Below are 19,849 nucleotides of genomic sequence, written 5' to 3'. Positions count from 1 at the left end.
GTCTGTCAATTTCATCACCTCAATTATAATTGCTAAAAAAATGCTGAAGCTCAAAGGAGTGCTAAATATGTGCTAGACATTGTACTAAATAAGCTCAATGTGTATAATAACTTCATTTAATTCTCATAGCAAAGTGATATATACTGTTATTATTATTACTATTCTTATTGTAAAGATGAGGAAACTGAAAAAGTAACATTCCCAAGATCTCTAGTGTGATTTTGAACCAGGTAATATGACCAAAGAGTCTATTCTCCGTATGTATACTGTAATGCATTGCAGCCTTACCAATATATTTCATTTGATACTTTCCCTTAAATAATTTGCATTTGTATATATGTATGTAACTAAAATTTAACAATGGAATTCATGATCAAACTAAACTTTTTAATTAGTATGACTCAATATTTATGTGTGATATATGTATTATACAATTGCAATTTAGTAATTATTTTGCCTGAGTAATTTTATTGCTTTACAAGCCAATACCATACCACACACCACAAAATGGTCACCCTGTTTATTTCTTTTTTTATTTTTCCTTTTTTATTTTATTTTATTTTATTTTTTTTTTGCAGTGCTAGGGGTTGAACCCAGGGCTTTGCACCAGCTAGGCCAGTGCTATACCATGAGTTATACCCCCAGCCCTCCCTACTTATTTTTAACCTCAGAAATCAAATGTAAAATAAAATTTCAGAAAAACTAATACACATCATACTATCCAGCTTCTCACATGTTTGGGGAAGGGTAAGAATAAAAGCCAGAAACAGAAATCATCAACAAATAAAACTCGAGTACATAATAAATTGTTGAAGCCAAATATGATCCTGTTTTTCTAAACAAGAAAAGGGGAGGAGATAAAAATAGATCTTACACATGTAAAAGAATTACAAAAAAATGAACATAGATATACTGTATGAGACTAATTAGGTGAAGCATGCAGAAATAACTAGTAGTAAGCATTAGTAATAACCATAATTAAGAATATTCATATTAAATATAAGAGTGTTCTGTTATTTACATATAGTGGTACTTACATCCCTGTACAGCCAAATCTACAGCCCAAACCAAAGTCAGGTGTGAAAGAAAGCACAACAACATCAGTAAGTACTAGGACGTGGAACAAGGAAAAGTGTACAGTTTTGTTCTTTATTTTAAAAACTAGCAATCACTTTATAGGCAATAACAAGCAAAAAGGTTCACAAATATAAGCTGATAAAGTAAGCATAATATAAAAATATGTACTATCAAATACTTACATCTATATAGTTGGCATTAATGTAATCTGAAGAAGGATCATCTTCAACAGGTTGTAAAATTACTCTGGAGTGATCATCTAAAAATGTTTAAATGATAAAATGAAAGCTATTAAATTTCTCCCCTGTTCAGAGACAATGTCACTGGTAGAGATTTAAAATAATTCAGTCTCATACATAATCCACACTTACCAACCCTCTATAAAAATTTACTACTATCAAATCAGTAATCTGAGGAAATGCTAGAACTTTAATGAGCTTATTATTTATTACAATTATAATGTCCATGACTTGCATCTCATAGTTGGGAAGTTTGTAGACAATGTGATAATATCTGATGAATCATCCTTTGGCCCATGAACTTGTCTGACAACCTGCACTTTCCTAAACTTTGAATTTTGCTTTGTAGAGGCATGATTAAAGTCCTTAAAGGCCTTTGCCTCCTCACTTTACAGCAAACTGAGCCATAAACTGGACCATGAATTTTCAACCTTGCACTCATCTTTTTTCTTTAGAGTTAAGGTTAAATTTTGATGTATTTTAAATATTTTAAAATAATTTAAATTCAGAACAGAATAATTTAAGTAAATCAGCAGCCAATTGCAAGTTAAACTGCCTACTAATTTCTTTAGTACTCCTGTGGTTTCCAATGTCAATAAATTTATTTTTCTCATGTATACATTGTGAAGACTTAATTGGGATGAAGTCCTAAATGATGACCATCTCCTGGGCAACCAGGGTTCAGCTGTTGGCTCCAAGAAAGGAATAGAGGTACCTGGAATGAATAAACCTCCAACCTTGACTGTGTTTGGTCAGCATGTTATAGCAATTATAACTGAAAAGATCTTCACTATCCTGATTTTCTTAGCTGTTTAATAACATCCCCCTGCATTTATGTATAAACATGAAAGCAAACCACAAGTTATCTCCACATGGTGAAGAATCTGAAGCAATTTAATAAATGAGGATGACAACTGCAGTTATTGCTCATTGTCAATGCTATTTTAATATTAAATAGTAGTTTATAACAGATATGCCATGCTCTAGGACTCTCTAAGTTTAAAAACCACATAAGGAGCAACTTAAACTCACTATATATTGTTGTATACAAAATATTTATATTCACCAAGAATAATATGGGAACTTACATGCTATAATGTTTCCATATCGGTTTTTTGCTCTGTTTTGATCTTTTTTAGCTACATCCCAAGATGCTGATTGACCTTCAAAGAAGCTCTGGAAAAAAGAAAAAAAAAATTAACAGGCAGATTGAATTTAATTCCATTAAAAAAAAAACAAGTTTGTGAGTTCAGAAGACAAAAATGGTTAAAAGCCACTTGCTCAAGGAGATAGGAATTTCTGCAGTAGTAAACAAGCTTTAACTGGGACCTCAAAGCTGGTTTGTTGGCCTCATACTTGTTCATCTTGGATTAGACTGAGTTCAAATTAAAGACAAAAAGTAACCTTAAGAGGAATAAAAGGACCTTGAAAGTATTTCAAGTTTCAGATGGCTATAACTTTTGTGAGATGGCAGTAGAAAAAGCATCATTCTTTTCAAAACACACTGAATATTAATGCATCAAAAACTGCGAAAATTACTTTTAATGAGTATCTTTCCAATGTGTGTTCTTTAGCATTTATTGTAGGAAAAAAAATAAAACCTCTGCTTCCCTCTATAATTATTCATTAAATTATGTGCAATACATCACATTTCATTTTCTTTGAAGATCATGAAAAGGACTGAGTCTCTACAACAAGGGACCATATGAAAATTAAAAAGAGTCCCCTTCTCCAAGAATCTAGGAACCGATGAATTTGTTGATTAATTTAATTACCATATGCAGCAATTTAAAATATAAGTAAAGATTTCTCTTTGCAGAAAACTTAAACTTTGCTTCAACACAGGAAATGAGGTCTTTAAAGAGCCAATAGTCTTTGAAGCAAAGTACACAGGAATACACATGAAATGAACAAAAGAACCAGCTCTGGCAGGGTATTCTAATTCCCTGCTTTTATTTTGTTTCTATGACATAGTGCCCCAACATAAATATCTGAAGCCAGTATTCAAAATCAAAGGTAATTTTATTCACTCCCAAAATAAGGTATGAGAGTAGTTTATAGATCAAACATGGAGGTTACAAGATTTTTCATGAAAATGGATGTCTTTTGGATGCTCTTTCAAAGTAAAGTATTGCTTGGTCTCTTTCACTCTAAATGTGTGTGCCCTGTGGTGGGTGTAGTGGTATGGACATACTTTCATGCTTCAGGCTGACATTTCTCAGTATGTGTCAAACAGCTAAAGTACCTTTCCCTCTTTGTTGCATTATGTTTACCAGAATGTTCAGTTTAAATCACTTCCTAAGATAAATCCTGGTATTTGGGTATGAATGGGAAGGGCAAATAGGTTAGAAGAAGAATTTCCCACATCCTTCTTCTTTCTGGCTACTTAATGGTGTTTATTGGATTTTCAGTATTCTCTTATCCTTGCCACTCTCAACCAACAGTTTATGAAATTAACCTGAGAGTGGCAAATACTACAATGGAAGCACAAACCTTCTTTCTTCTCAATGACAGACTTAATAAGCAAAGAGGTAGAGAAATGCCCGGTAGTTAAGTCATTCAAACAGAATCTGTAATGTACAATGACACTCTGGGTATACTAGATTTTTGAATGGGCAAATATAAGGAAGGTCTAACAGAGTGTTTTTATTGACACAGTAAGTTATGGAATCAAAAATATTCTTAAATATTTTAAATTTAAATATTTAAATATCTTAAATATTCTTACAATTAATGAGGAGCCAGATCTATCCTTGGGAAATACATCTCTGTCCCTGTTTGCTGTATATACACTTGACTGTACATATAAACATTGGATTAGAGAGGTCACAGAGCATTCCATTCTTGTTATGCTCAAAGGAGGAAAAAAACATTAAATTCCACCATCATGGTTAAAAATAAAGTTTAATGTAGTACTGAAGCTTTCACCTCATATTCCTCTTTGAACCCATAGCTGTCTGATGTCTTCATGAGGTTAATGTGTTGCAGAAGGTCGGCTACCCTGATGGCTGGGTGCAGCTGTCCTGTCTGATAAGGGGATTCTGTCCCCTCACAGAGGTAGCGAGGTACATCTAGAAGGCGACTGGATTCTGCTGTAGCAGCGCTGTGGTTCTCATCTGGCATTTTTCACATTCCAGAAGATTAAAAAAGAGATAAAGTTATCTTGTTTAATATACATCAATGCAGAGAAGATTTTAAGACCTTAAGACCTTTCTGATAACAGAAGGAAGAGAGAGAACTACCAGCTAATAGGAGCCAAGGACAGGGTCCTCATAAAGAAAGACAAAGCCTTCACTTTCTACTAGAGCTCAAGGGTGGAGGTCAGAGCATATGAAATGTATATCAACAAGATGCAGAGGGACATCTGACCTGTGTGACTTTTTGTTTTTGTTTTTGATTCGGTGGATCAAACCCAGGGTCTCAAGCATGCTAAGCAAATCCTCTACCATTGAGCTACATCCCTAACCCACTGATTCATGGCTCTCCTCCCCTTTCTTGTGATACTGGGGGTTGAACTCAGAGAAACACTACTACTGAGCTATATCCCCAGTACTTTCTGTTTTTTATTTTGAGACAGGGTCTCATTAAGTTGTTTAGGCTGACCTCAAATGTATGATATTCCTGCCTCAGCCTCCTGAATAGCTGGGATTACAAGAGTGTGCCACTGTGCCCAGCTCTGCTCCAGTTTCACTAAGCTTGGAGGAGAGCTCTAGCTGAGTTCTTACTGTTTCTTGCATTGCAGTCATAGCAGTATAGGTTGGGACCGAGGATCAAACTGTCAACTGGAAAAATGTTTTCATTGTTGAGTAAGTGAACAAACCCTTTCCCATGCATATCTCAACCTCCCTCAGAAAACCAGTCTAAGCAAACCATCTCCCACAGGGCTGATCTTCTCTCCTTTGTGGCTCTCTTGTTGACTGGGGCTTTTTAACACAACACACCCAGGAATGGGAAATGTGGGCATTCTATAGGATCACCCCCTTCCACCACCCAGCCTATGAGTCAGGTTACATGTGTATTTATATTCAACCTCTGCCCCCTTGGTTTCTTCTTACTGTTATTTGATTGCTCACATATTTTGACTCTTCGGGCCACCATGTGAGAGAAAACAGAGTATGCTTCTGGAGCAAAATGTGTGTGCCTCCCCTGGACTTCTTCTCCTGTCTTTCTAGGCTAAGTTATGAAACTACTTATTTTTCCATGACCTCCTGCTTTTTAATATCTATTTACATCTCTATTTTCTTTTCTAAGCCCCAAATGCTTAGAGTGTAGAGACAGAGTCAGAATTTTGTTCTTATTCCTAGTGTATTGTAGTCTTTCAATAAATATTTCAATAAAATATTGGTTAAAATCAATTGAATCCCTCACCACCCACATTTAAGTGTAGGCCCCATCCCAATTGTGTTATTAGCTCAAAACAAAAATTAACTTTAAATTCTCATTCTGTCATAAGGAGCAAGAAAAGAACAAGAACATTTTGCCTATGAAGAATAAACAGTATTTTAATGACCGAAGTACTAATCATTACAATGAGAAAAAAGCATGCTTATATTTATCACATTTAAACTTACCACTTAAAAAAAAAGACAAATGTTTTAAGGGGTGTTACTTTGAAAAGCATTATACTGTCATACTCATTAACAGAAAAGAAAGTACACTCTTAGGGGAACTTCTGTTTTTAATGATAATGCATATTGTAGAGAACGATATTTAATTAACAGTTAAAACATATTTCAAGTGCTGGTACATTTGCCTGTTCTATCACCAACTCTACAAATAGGATATGGCAAAAAATGAATTGTTGTCCCCATGATAAACATTTTTTCTTCCTGGAGAAGGAAAAAAAAAAAAGAACCCTACAATCAGATTTGTGTTCCTCTATAATTTAGCTTGATTGCATTTATCTTTACTTTCTCTTATTTAAGCTGAATGTATTTTTTTTTGCATTTACTCTTAAAAATACCACATTCAATTAAAAAAAAAAAACTCTGGTGAATTCTGTTGTGATCTAACCCCCAAGTGAATTAATGTCCTCTACTTGGGTCTTACCCACCCCTCTACACACAAACTTTTGCTGACAAACATGATTCATAAGCATTAACCTCTTCTTAGTATAAGACGATGGTCAACTAATCTACTTTTACTAAAACATTACAACCAATAGACTGACATAAAAATATATACATTCACATGTGTATATGTGTGTGTATACATATATGTGTGCATGTATGTGTGTGTGTATATATATATAATTTTACTATATATATATATATATATATATATATATATATCTCCAGTAAAATTAAATTCAGAAGTAACTGAGCTGAGTTAGGCACTATCACAGAATATATGATTGAAGGTGAGAAATAAAGACAACAAATAACCTTAGGGAGCCCAATGCAACCACCCAAGCAGGCTGCGGGGGTTCTACAGAGCAGCCCTAGGCTCACATTGCATTTGCTGAGGGTGCAGAATGTTTACAGTTGTAGAGGCTCAGTGAGAAACACAGAAGTCACCCATACTACAAATCTTACAGATGATTGTTCCCCAGTATGAAATAGACAGTGCCTTTGTGTTGCATTAAGTTTTAATACAGTAGTACAATAAGCAGTAAGGTCTTCAAAATAATCACATATGAATTATGAATCTCAATACATTTCCACCTCATTAAACCACCTAATAATGTGACTGCTAGTGAAGGTACATGTTACTAATCATTATCCTTATTACACATTTAAGAATAATCACTTCAACTATATCCTTGATTGAAAGGTTTTCTAGTGTTCTGGTATTGCAATACACTTACCAGTTATAGGGACTTAAACCCAATGAAGCAGTAAAACACACACACACACACACAAACACAAAAATATGAATCAATATGAAAAGTTTCTGAGTCATTTTAAATCAGTAATAAATATTAATATTAAGCAATATTTGAGGTGATTTCAAAAATTGCTTTATAAATACAAAATCAATTAGATGCAAAACAGCATAATCCTAAGAATGATGAAAAATGCAATAAATTATTTCTACATATAACATGATTAATGAGGGATTTAGCTTTTAATCCATTTTTTTTAAATCAACCAGCTTGACTTTTAAAATGAAAAAAAAATGCATAATGAGTGTTTGTATAAATAGTTCATATGACTATTGTCTTAACTCTAGAATACCCCCCTTTTCAAAAAGAACATTATTACAATAATTGTTTAAACTTCATAGTTTGTAAAAGTCTCACTCATTATCTCACTTTCACTTTATAAAACTCTGTAGAAAATTTATAGGAATTTATAGGAATTATTACACTGTTTTGAAGATGGGAAAGCAAAATGTATGGAATTTTTAATGAAATTTTAATCTAAACCCAAAAGGGGGGGCTGAGATTTGGAACTAATTTTCTATACTCTTAAAACATTACTCTAATAAAATTTTAAAATTTAGGCAACTAATTTTTTCAATGAGTTCCTTAATATTTTAATTGACTATTATTTATTCACTCGATACTGACAACATTCTAAGTGTTAAACAGAAGATGACATTTGCAGATGCATCTGGTATCTCCCCACGATGATCATACATAGCTTCTCCCTAATGCAATGAGACCACTCTGGGGGACAAGTTCTCCCAGTTCACTTCCTCCCATTTTTTATGATTTCACAGAAAGAATGTAGTAGGAAATAGGCAGTTTCTCTTAAAGTATATATATTTTACTTCAACTACAAAATTATAACTTAAAATAATTAGAGAATAAAAAGGCCATTCTTAACTGAATTAGTTGTATTGTTTGAAAATATTTTATAATGTAATTAAACATTGAATATAGGAGAGCAAATACATGGATAAATTACAAGCTTAAGTTTGTATCTTCACAGGTAATGTTAAATAAAAATAAAAAATCTGATGTAGGAATTTTAAAGATATATTTATCTAAAAATTTCCACATTTCTTTGGTTAAATCTTAATTAGAAACATTAGGGTAAAATTGATATGAAACTGGTGAGCATACAGCAAGTTGGCCACAAATCATTGGTATGTAATTAGTTGAGAAATCGAGTACAATTTGAAATGAAACTCATTTCATTATGAAATATATAGCTGTACTTAAAAGTTGAATTTAACATCTAAATGGCCTGAATTATCACTAGCAATATCATCTGTCTTAGATATTATATAGAGGTAAACAAAGTGGCTTATTTAAAATTTTTGAAAGAGAGCACTATTTACCATGTAAGGTTTATATACAATGCCAAACCCCATATCAGGACTATAGCAATTTTATCTGAATCTGTAAATTCTTGGTAAAGATAAACTAAAAGCAAATGCACATGGTCCTAACTCTACTTAAAAAATGTATTCTACTGTTTTTATAAAATTCATGAGATTTAGGAAGTCCTTTTCCATCAGGTAGACTTTCATATAAAATCTAGTTTTTCCATTATAACTTGTCCCTGAGATCTAATGCCTTTGGGTTCATTCCACTAACTTGGATATATTAGCATTAGTCATACATTAGGGGCTACAGAACTTTTGTCCCAAATCTAAAAGAACCATTAGTAAAATAAAGTAAATTTTAAACAGTATACCTTGCTAATTTGAAATCCACTAGATCTCATTATGTTGAACAGAGACACTCTCTCTAATAAGATCCGAGCTGTCTATTTTAAGCATCAAGACATGTTCAGAACTGCCAATAATTTACTATATGGATAAAGCTACAACCCATGCAATGAGTTGTGATCCATGCAAAAAATAAAATAAAAAGTAATGGTAAAGATTTAGGGCCTCACCTAACACGGCAGTCGGCACAAGTGGATCATTGGGCACTGTAGGAAAACAAAGCTCATGAAGGAATAGATTGTTCTAAAATTATATTTTGAACTCTTCTTTCTTTACAACAGATTTATGCATTCTTAAGAAATATAATGACTAAACTTTCTTCTATAACTGTACCTACAAGGGTTAAATTCTCTCTTCCAGCTTGAGTTCTCATAAAACATCAACAAAGGTGTATCTATAATTATAGTTCAGTACTCTGTTCAACTTAAAAAGCCAGAAGATTCAACTTGAAATTATAAAGATTATAAAGTTAGAGCAAAAGAAACCATGCAGTTTGGAGCTAACAAGTATTAGAAAAATAATTATCTCATATTCATTCCATATAATGTTTTTCAGTTTAACTGTGGGAAGTAGATTTAATCCTTTCTCTAAGTTCATAAGTGCATATTTATAGTTATGCTGCTGAATTGAAACTTTATAATAAGGTTCTAACACAGGCAATAGAAACGTTTGAGGAACAGAAACACTTTCAAACCTATAATTGATTAAATATTAAATCAGGTACTTAAGAGAGATGGTACATTTATATTTTCAGCAAAACTTACTTTCAACATTAATATTATTTTATGTACTTCCCTGTCATTTTTATTGTGTTGAAATAAAAATAAAATAGATCAAGAAGGCCCCATCATGATTAAAACTAAATTCCAAAATGACTCATGTAGCATTTGTATTTTCTAATTTGGTGTAGATATATATCAAGAAAAATGATAGGATGCATTTAGCCCAAGGATCATCGAAAAATTTCACCAGAAAAATTTCCCCTCTCTGAAACAACACATAAGCATTCAGCCTACAAACACTTAACTTTTAACCTTACCACTACAATATATTTGTAATCTGTATAGGAAATAATCATTCTATTGTTTATCTTTTTTCTTACATCCACATTTTTCAGACCAGAATAGCATATCTCTAAAAACTGTGACAAAAATGCCTCTAGGTACAAATGGACAATGACAAACCTGATTTATCTACATCAAGTATCAACTTTTCTTAAGTATTTGAAGAAACAAATTCAGGTAAGTTAATTTAATTAGCTTTAAAAAAGCACAGATACTATAGAAGAATATATAAAATTTGAAGATAAATAGTATTACCAAGACTGAGATAATTATTCAAGTCATCTGCCATTAAATAGTACTTTGGTAGAAGTAGTTTAAAAACCCTGCCTTCATAGATCAGTATTAGTAACTCTTAAGATGGATGGTTGGATTGGTGGATTTCACCATTCCTATTGCATCCTTCAATTCAAACATACTTTTAGACTTCACACTATATATTTAAAAGCATATAGGTTTCTCTTTCCCCTAGTTAAATTTCTTAGTATTAACATTCCCTAGGACTCCATAGTAGACTATTTTAATGGAATAAGTTTGCCAATACCATTAATTCCCAGAAAGAATTACTGTTTCTTCATATCACAAAAGAAACTTTATCTTACAAAAAGGGAGATGCAAATGCTGAAATAATTATAAATTCTGACATGAACCAATTTTATGTAGGCAATCTCATATCTAAATTAAAGGAGTAACAAATGACATGGTCTGAGTGGTATATATGTAGAATATATCTTATGATTGAATAATAAATTTCATGCAGTTTAAGGTGAAATGAAATACAGTAGAAAGTCTAAACAGAGGACTTGTTGTAAATCCCATAATATCCTCTATCTCCTTTTTTTTGCTTTCTAGATACTTCTTCCCTTTCTTACTCTCTCATTATTTAAAAGTTAACATATAGAACTCAAAATAAACTTAAAAAGCTTCAGAATCACTTATTAAGATTTCATTGAAGAACTTACATCTTGGACTAAAATTATGTTGGTCCATGAAGGTGATGGAGAGAGGATCTTCTGCATGCAGAGTGCTCTGGTCAGCATAGCTTCGGTCCATAGCATTCACCATGTGAGTCATCTCTTGCCGAGTGTTGCCCATTGCATCTTTGCGCTTTTTAGCCAGCTTGCTGCCAAGGCAAATACAAAAGGGAGCCCTGAGTGTGAGTCTTGAAGAAGAGCTGACACCAGAAACAAGTAGTTCAAGTGTGACCAAGGACAAGGTAACAGATGTCGTTTAGAAAACCTAAGAACTGGTAACTTCTGGAATTCAGTTGACATTCAAGCCATTATATTGATTTGTTGCTGTAGAACTATTTGATTTGTCAGATATTTTAATATTCAAGCTGTCAAATCCAAAATTATCATCATTTCCTGTATTTTATTCTATTAACTTTCATTAAAAAATATAACTACATTTTACCAAAAATATAAACAAACACTTGTTAAGTAGAGGAGGTCAAGGAAGATTTAAAGCTAAGTTTTGGTCTTTCTCCTAAGTGATAGATTCCTTTGATCAACTTTCAGAGGTTCTTCTTGGGAATAACATGACTTAAGTTTGTTTTATCATAGCCACTTAATTAAGATAGATAAAGAAAAGTCCCATTCTTAATTCTCTCTGCTATTACTAAGTAAAAATGAAACATGAGTAGAATTAATCTCTTTAGTTATATATTTGTAATATTAATCAAAACCTAATCTTCAGTCTTTTAGAATCAACCATGATTGAAGTACAAATAAATATATGGGATTAAATCATATAATGTGTAAGGGAAGTACTGAGAGGATTTTGGAAAAATCTTATGTAAAGTTATAATGCAAATAATCATCATCTTGGAGTACTGATGTGGTCAAATCCTAAAAACATGATTTAGAACCTCATTGCAAAATGTCCACTAGGGAGGTAGGTCCCTTATGAATTCACAGCAGGGCACATTGTTGATGGGATTTGGAAATTAGTAGAGTGAGCATATTGAACTCCTCAAATTCTGACACTTTTATCTTGCATATCAAGAATGTAAAATATATTTTGGTTCTCTGGGAATGTTACACATGAAACATGCAAGCAAAAATTTGTTAAAGCTATAGAAAATATTTAAATCACATTAACCCTACAATTTATATATGATATAAAGACACTGTAAAAGTCTCTAGCAGGGAAATTATATCACTAAGTTTATAGCAGCCATTTATGCTGCCTTAGAAATATTCTTTAGTTGTTTTAAGTACACCATTTCTCAGCTTGGTTATAAGGTAAAATGTTTTCTTCTGATCCTCATTAGTTTCTGCACTAAAGTACTACAAATACTACAAAGTCTCATCTCATAGATTGAGTTTGTGCCCAAAAGTTTTTCCTTTAAAAATTAAGCTAGCAACCTGAGATGTACTCCAGTGTTTTTTTGTTTTGTTTTGTTTTTTGTTTTTTCCCTCTGAGAACTGCAGTACTAGATCTCACAAGCCCACCCCAAAACACACCACATACTGGCACAACAGATCTGGTACCTGAATATGATGGCCATAAATTAAGACCTAGAGATAGAGATGGCTTCATTTCTTTTACAAATAATAACCACAGCACCAGAGTATGTATTAACAATATTTAAGAAAACAGTCACAGAAATACAGTAAAGACTAGCACCACCACGACTACGACTATACATCACTGCTATCACCACCAACATTCATTGGCAATATTTGCTTTATATGGTGAAACAACTAACCCACTCTTCTTTCTAGGCCAGAAGATTAAAACCTTGTACAAATATATAAGTTTCAATGGGTACTATAAATACGAGCTGCTGCCTATGTAAGACAGCAGACAGACAATGTTATGTAGGGGCAACTTGCCGGAGTGGCTACTGGCATTTCATCTGAGCATCAACAGTTTGACTTATATTTTTTTTTATAAAGACAAACCATGATTCTGAATGTTTGTATTAGTTTTCTTGATTAATTTCTAAGTGTTTTTTTTTTAATTTTTCAAACTAGCCTATAGGTCTAATTAAACCTTATGAGGTCATGTTTCAGCCTATAGAAACTACTTTCCCAACTTTCCTTTAGGCCACCATGTAGAATTTTGTTCCTGGACTTACAACATTCTTTAACTTCTAATAGCTGGCTAACTTGCATACATTGTGTCTCAACTTTAAAGACACTGCATCAGAGAAAATTTTTAAAACTGATCCCAGTACAACCTGTTTCAGGTTAGGCTACCCTGCTCTGTGATTTCCATCGCACAATGTTCTCCCCCTGTAATAACACTCATCACAGATCACTGCAAGTGGTTTTCAACTGTTTTCCCATGTTGGCCTCCATGGAGAGAAAGACTTCTATATCCTTTGCCCTTGAAGCAGTGCTGCCACATAGTAGGCACTCCATTAATACTTTTCAATATACAAATTAGGCCTGTTTTATGTGTGTTAATTTTCATTTTTTTAAACTCAATTCTCAGATCAATCAACTGAAGATTGTATAAGGGTTCTAATTGTATAGATGAGTGTGTTGAGGCTTGAAGGAGTTAAAAAACTAGCCTGAGGTATTTATCTAATCAGCAATGAAGAAGGACCTTGTGCCAGACCTAAGTTATAATCATATATCCAGTTGATTACATTGTTTATATTGCCACATTATGAAGCATATTCTAATACAAACAACTACTTACACTAATAGTTAAATATTGCTTACTTTATAATTGATAAGAATATGAATATGGCACAAATGTGTTGCCATTTATAAATTAAAAACAGCAGAAAAATATTTTTTAAAACTCCAAATCTCTGTTTTTTGGGCAAAAAGAAAAAATATATTCATTCCCCCCACAACTCCCTCCAAAATTGGATAAAAAAGTTGCACAACCTGAAATTTGGTTCAAAATACCATTAAAATTTCGAAGGTGCACATATAGAAAATAATGAGTAGAAATGATGCTTTTGAAGTGAGGTTTCACTTTAAAACACATGTAATTTGTGTGTACTTTGTGATAGGGGAAAATTAAGAAGTTAAATTAAGATTTTTCAAATGCATGAAAAGTAAAAGTTCTCCTGCATTGAAGGACTTCTATTTTTCAGATTCACAAACTCAGATTAGTAAGAAAATTACATAGAATCATAATCTTTGTGGGTATCTGTCAGTTAATACATTATCAGCTTGGTCTTACACCTAAATCCTCACAACAACCCTGTGAGGTAGGCTTTCATTCAGGTGATTACAAAGCAAAGAACTAACATCAGCATTAAGTGTTTTCATTAAATATTGATATTTATTATGACAATGCCAATGAAACTTAGCTCAAAGATCACATGTGGTTTGTGGTGATATTCTAGGTCATTTCTACTTTTGTAAAAAAAAAAGGCTTTAATTTAGATTAGTGTCACTAGGCATGTTTAAGTAGCCTTTAATAGCATACCTGTGTGACATTCCTTCTAGTTAGGATTTAAAATGCTAGTAGCCCTATGTATCACAACAATGTTAGCACAAACTGCTACAGGAATCAGAATGTAGATATGTTAACCATGTACCAAAAATGGAATCCCACTCTAAATTTTACAGATACAGTAATAGTTAATGGTAGGCTTATTGACATTCTCATAATTAAATACTTATTGATTCCACTATGTCTCATGCTTTGTCTTCCCCGGAGCAACAAGCATATATAATGTGCACTTCAGGACAGTTAAACAATTCATTTTGCAAGTACTTGAGTTTGACAGATGTGCAAATGACTTTCATTATCAAAGCAGCCAACAGCATAAACTTCTGCAGGTGGATGTATGGGTGGGCCATAAAGGGGAAAAGTACTCCATCATTGTACGAAATGGTATGGTTAATTACTTTTGGCTTCATCAAACATGATTTAACAAGCATATTATGATTCATCACAATAAGCTAGGAGCACTGTTAGTTTACACCTGTTTGTTCTAGCAGATCTAGGAAGCCAAATGTTTATAATATTTAAAATGTTGGCAGAACTGTGTCATAATGATTGATTTGTAAAAAAATTGTTGTAAAGCTAGCTTGAATTTACCTAGTTATACAAATGCTGTGGGATGTATGCTCTTAACATACTTAATCTCGATCCTTAAGCCTTGAAAGGTGTCATATCATTCCTTTGGATTGGCTAAATACTACATTGAAAGTGATAAACTGAAAATAACTCCAAAAATTGAATGGACAATCCCCTCTATCCTTATGAAAATGAGCTTGTCATACCTAAGCCTAAGATGAGCAAGAGACTCTGGAAAACAAAAGGAGATGTGTCACATGTACACTTGTTCCAGGGTTGACAAGAGGTATTTTTTTGTTGTTGTTGTTTTTGTTTGTTTGTTTTTTTAACCTTAGTTTATAAAATCTTTGCTATATTTAGTTATAATAAATGAACCAAATTTTTCTTCTCTAAAAAATAATTTTTATTTCTTTGTCCCTGCAACATTGTGTTGCATCTATTCATTTTCACAAGAGCATACTGATTGCCTTAACAACTAGACCAAAGGTATTCTGAAGTTCCAACCCATCGTGGATTCCTGGAAATGAGGAAAGAGGTGTTATCACTTGCAGACGTGATCTCATCTGTATCCTGTGAAGGCATTTTGAATGTTCTTCTATGAATATCTGACTTAGCTCAGTTTCTCAACTATAATGGTATCACATAAAGATAGTGATTAGGGAGTTAGAATCACTTTCTCTACCAGACTAAGGAGGTGCCATACAGCTAAAATAGGGTACAGGTTTGATTAAGTAACTGAATGATTGTTTTTGGCTGTAGACTAAAGCTACTTATGGAAAACTGTAAATAAAAATTAGAAGTAGCTGACATTCAGAAATACAATATCCCTTTTAAAAAAGATTAGCAAAGTAGATAATAGTTTATAGTTTTAGAGTCCACCAAAAGATGTTCTTTGAAATATCACCAAAATTATGAACATTGTTTCTTTATTTTTTTGAAAAGGGATACTGCATCTTTAACACATGTAAAGTTGTACATCACCCATTTTCTACTTACAGGTAGTAGGAGTAAGAATAGTAGCTCCTCCTGGCAAGCAAATCACAGACAGTGGAAAAAGAGAAGCAATGGTGAATGAAAAGCGTGACTCTGTCACATTCAATAAAGCAGAAAAATGTGCGTTAAAAAAGAAAACAAAATGAAATAAAATTCATGTTTTTTTGCTTTGCATTTTAATTTGCTCATGCATTGTTAGATCTTTTTTGCCATGCAATTAAACAGACAGATATGCCATAGAAAAATAAAATTTGAAATACATAATTTAGAAAAAAGAACATGCTGATATTTCTTTTATTGCCAAAAATTGAAAAATTAAATGGATTGTGTATTTTCAACATGCAGTTACGCATAGTATCATCCATTACCATTTAAATGTCATGACAGATGGAACAGCTGTGTATAGAGCTTGTATACTAGATTTTTTTTCTTTAGATACAAAACATAAAGATCTATTATATTAACTTTTTTATATACAGAATGATACCTATAGTTCTGTAAATAAGTCATACCTTAATGGTACACAGGTATATATACATACACTATGTGAATATACATATGTACCAAAGAACTTATACACAAAGATAGTTCTACAGTAGATGCATGTGAACATGATGTCATGCACAAACATTTACTGTAGTGAAACATAATTTCAAATTTATGTCTGGAATTAGTAATGTGTTCATGCTGCGCATTTCATATATAATACACAATCAATGGAAAAATGGCATAGATTTGGAAATAATTCACCAGCAGTTAAATTAAAAAAAAATGACATTGCGTTCTGAAAAGATGCAATATCCCTTTTCTTAGCCTAAAAACTTACTTTATATATACCCTCAGTTGTAAACTTTTACTCAGTTGAATTCCAAACCGTTCTTTTATAAAACATTGAAAAACACACAGAACTTTCTTCAACATGAGAAATATACCTACATATACTATTCCAAGTAAGGTATAAACTCTTGAGAAACTTAACAATTTCCCATAAAAATGCAGACAGTCAGAGGCTAAAATATTTCCTACTATTTTTATTATAAATTTATATATTAAAAGGGAAGCTATAGTATATGCTAAAATTTTAACTAAACTCTATAATATCTGAAACTGCTATAATATCCATGCTTTTGTGTATGTATAATAAACCTACTTGTGTTTAAACCATATATAATCCATGTGTGACACATACTACATAATAGTTTGGAGTTCAAGTAATTTAGACATAATATTACACAACAGAAGATAACATATGGAACTTCATCCACCTATAAAATTGTAACTTTTCCTAGTCATAATGGTGCTGGTGAGGGAGAGAAGCCAAAGCTCTAGATACTTTCTATTATTTAAAGCATAATTATGAAAACTCAAATGTTAACATTTTGATAGAGGCTCATTTATCCAACCATTTAAAATATGAACCAGAAAAAGAATTTGTTACGTTATGCAATTATAGAGCTGTCAGAGCATTTTATTCACCCCCCAAAATCATGCTTAGTGACTGTTTTAACATAGTTCAAGAAGTTTAGTTTTCAAATTCTTTGTTATTTCTAAAAGAGAGAGCCATGGATATGGAGAGCTACTAAAAACTAATAAATGTTTTCCAAAAAATAACAAATAAAAATAAGCTCATTCCATTTCTGAGTGAGGACACAATCAGAAGTCACTCATGCTCACATCCATCCAATCTGAAGTGATTAGAATAAATTTAATAGTGAAGCAATGTTTATTTAACTCTCTAAACTGTTTAGTTTATGCCACTTTACAAATATAAATGTAAACTAAACAGAGAGATAAGATCCCAAGTTTCTATTCTATGATTTTATTGATCTTTATTGGAAAATTTATGTTTCTAAAGTATTTAAATCATCTTGTCTCACATATGATGTATTTCCCAATCACAGAAGTAGACAAAAGCAAAAAGAGAAAGCACTGTTTGGGGAAAGCACGTATGTAGCTAATTTAACACAAAACACTATAATGCATACCTAATGTTTCTAATGCAGATGTGTCTTCTCCAACATATATATCTCCAGGGGATAATTGTAAAGAGGCAATATATTAAAATAAACTCTGATGGAATTGTTAAAACATGTAGTATGAGTCTTATCTATAATGTTAATGCTTTATTTCAAGTACAAACTAGTTACCATAGTATACTATTAGATTTAATGCAATCTAAGCAAAATCATTTACTATATTATTCAATAGAATTCATAAACTATGACCACTTTGATACACAAAACTGTGGGAATGAACTCTGCATGTAGAATTTTTTTTTAAAGTCCTTCCAGATCGATGAGTCATCCAAAATATGTAACTGGAAGGACTGAATTGCCATATTACTTTCTAAGACAGTGATTCACAGATTATGACATTATATAATGGCCAAAAGCTCAAATTACAAAAATTGTATACTTTTAAATATTTTTTCAGCAGGAATATACTTTAATTTTTAGAAGAGACCAGTAGAAGTTTCAGCAGATCTTAATATCTTTATGTGTTTCCAAAAGATGGCAATATTGGTTGATATAGAAAAAAAAAGATAATGTTCAATTAAAATATTTACTCTTCACTTTAAATTTTTACTCAGTGAATATTTAATATACAATGTCATTAAACAACATTTATATTTTCATATCTTATTGGCAGCTGAGCTTTAGAGAAATACAGAATAACAATATAATTCAGACTCTAGTCCAAATGTACCACAAAATATTCATATTTTGTCATTCTTAATATAATACTTCAAATATAAGATAAAATAATGTCTCAAGTGTCTCTGCATTTGAGAAATTTAAGTTCTCACATTTATTTCAAGGTAAAGAAATATGTTTATATCCAAAATAAATTCTTATTAAACAAATAAGAATTTATTTGAAAAGCCCAATAACAAATAAGAATTTATTTGAAAAGCCTAATAGTAGACTTCAGTGCTGGCAAAATTTTAAAATTAAATTCTTCTCATTTGTTGGGATTTAAAAGAGTTCAAAGGAAAAAAAAGTATTTGAAAACTAGTGATATAAAGAATATGTGAGCTATGCAGGACAATATCAGATCTTACCTCTTTTTTACAATTAATATGACAACTAGGAGGAGGAGGATGAACACCAATATTCCAGCACTAATTCCTGCGATTTTCACCACTCTGTCTGTCTGCTTGGCAGGATCTGGGATCACTTCTGGTTCTTCTGTTGCTGCTGCTAAATGAATCAGAAAAATAAGTTACTGAAAGCAGCTAATTATCACAGAAAGAAAATTATCACCAGCTAACATTTACTATAAAAAGACAATTTGTAGGGTCTGGGGTTGTGACTCAGTGGTGAAACACTTGCCTAGCATGTGTGAGGCACTGGGTTCAATTCTCAGCACTACATATAAAATAAATAAATAAATGTCCATTGACAACTAAAATAAATAAATATAAAAATAAATATATTTATTTATATAAATAAAATTTAAATTTATTTATTGTATTTAATAAAAGCCACCTTAAAATAAAAAATATATATAAGTTTGCTAAAGTACAGCATAAGACATTTTTGGTCAAGTGGAAAGATTTCACACTAGAATTTTTTTTAAACACAAAAAATAATACAAAAAGAAAAAACCCACAGAAATAACTATCCAAGGGAATGGCAAACTATTTTTCTCCCAAGATCTTTAAAAGTCAAAATATTGGATTTTTTAGCAAATAATATACTCGGAAGAAATGAGGTCAGATCTAGATTCGTCTGTTTATCAATTCATTCAGCAAACACATCTAGACTCAGTGCAAAGTGCTATTCTTGGTGCCTTCAGGTAGTGTCAATGACATTAATCTAAGCCAGAGGGTTAGGTTACATAAATGCCTAATCCAATTGCTAG

At 32.0% G+C, this 19,849-nt stretch overlaps 1 protein-coding gene across 8 annotated transcripts in view; it reads right to left on the bottom strand.

Moving 5' to 3' along the window:
- The window catches only part of Ptprk (protein tyrosine phosphatase receptor type K), a 527,087-nt gene that overhangs the window by 25,638 nt on the left and 481,600 nt on the right, over window positions 1-19,849 (bottom strand). The window contains exons 14-20 of one of the 8 annotated variants that reach the window (XM_026380467.2): window positions 19,047-19,185; window positions 10,960-11,120; window positions 9,107-9,142; window positions 4,245-4,432; window positions 2,405-2,492; window positions 1,260-1,336; window positions 1,038-1,055 (exon numbers count right to left, since the gene is read on the bottom strand). In XM_026380467.2, coding sequence (XP_026236252.2) covers window positions 1,038-1,055; window positions 1,260-1,336; window positions 2,405-2,492; window positions 4,245-4,432; window positions 9,107-9,142; window positions 10,960-11,120; window positions 19,047-19,185 — 707 coding nt within the window. Of the gene's footprint in view, window positions 1-1,037; window positions 1,056-1,259; window positions 1,337-2,404; window positions 2,493-4,244; window positions 4,433-5,867; window positions 6,146-7,122; window positions 7,135-9,106; window positions 9,143-10,959; window positions 11,121-19,046; window positions 19,186-19,849 lie in introns of those variants that run through there. The other 7 variants (XM_026380477.2, XM_026380483.2, XM_026380491.2 and 4 more) reach the window with 7 other exon arrangements.

Source organism: Urocitellus parryii, chromosome 8 (assembly GCF_045843805.1).
Source record: "Urocitellus parryii isolate mUroPar1 chromosome 8, mUroPar1.hap1, whole genome shotgun sequence".
NCBI lineage: Eukaryota > Metazoa > Chordata > Mammalia > Rodentia > Sciuridae > Urocitellus > Urocitellus parryii.
The sequence above is the reverse complement of the archived record's forward strand: the minus strand, read 5'-3'. Positions and strand labels throughout refer to the sequence as shown.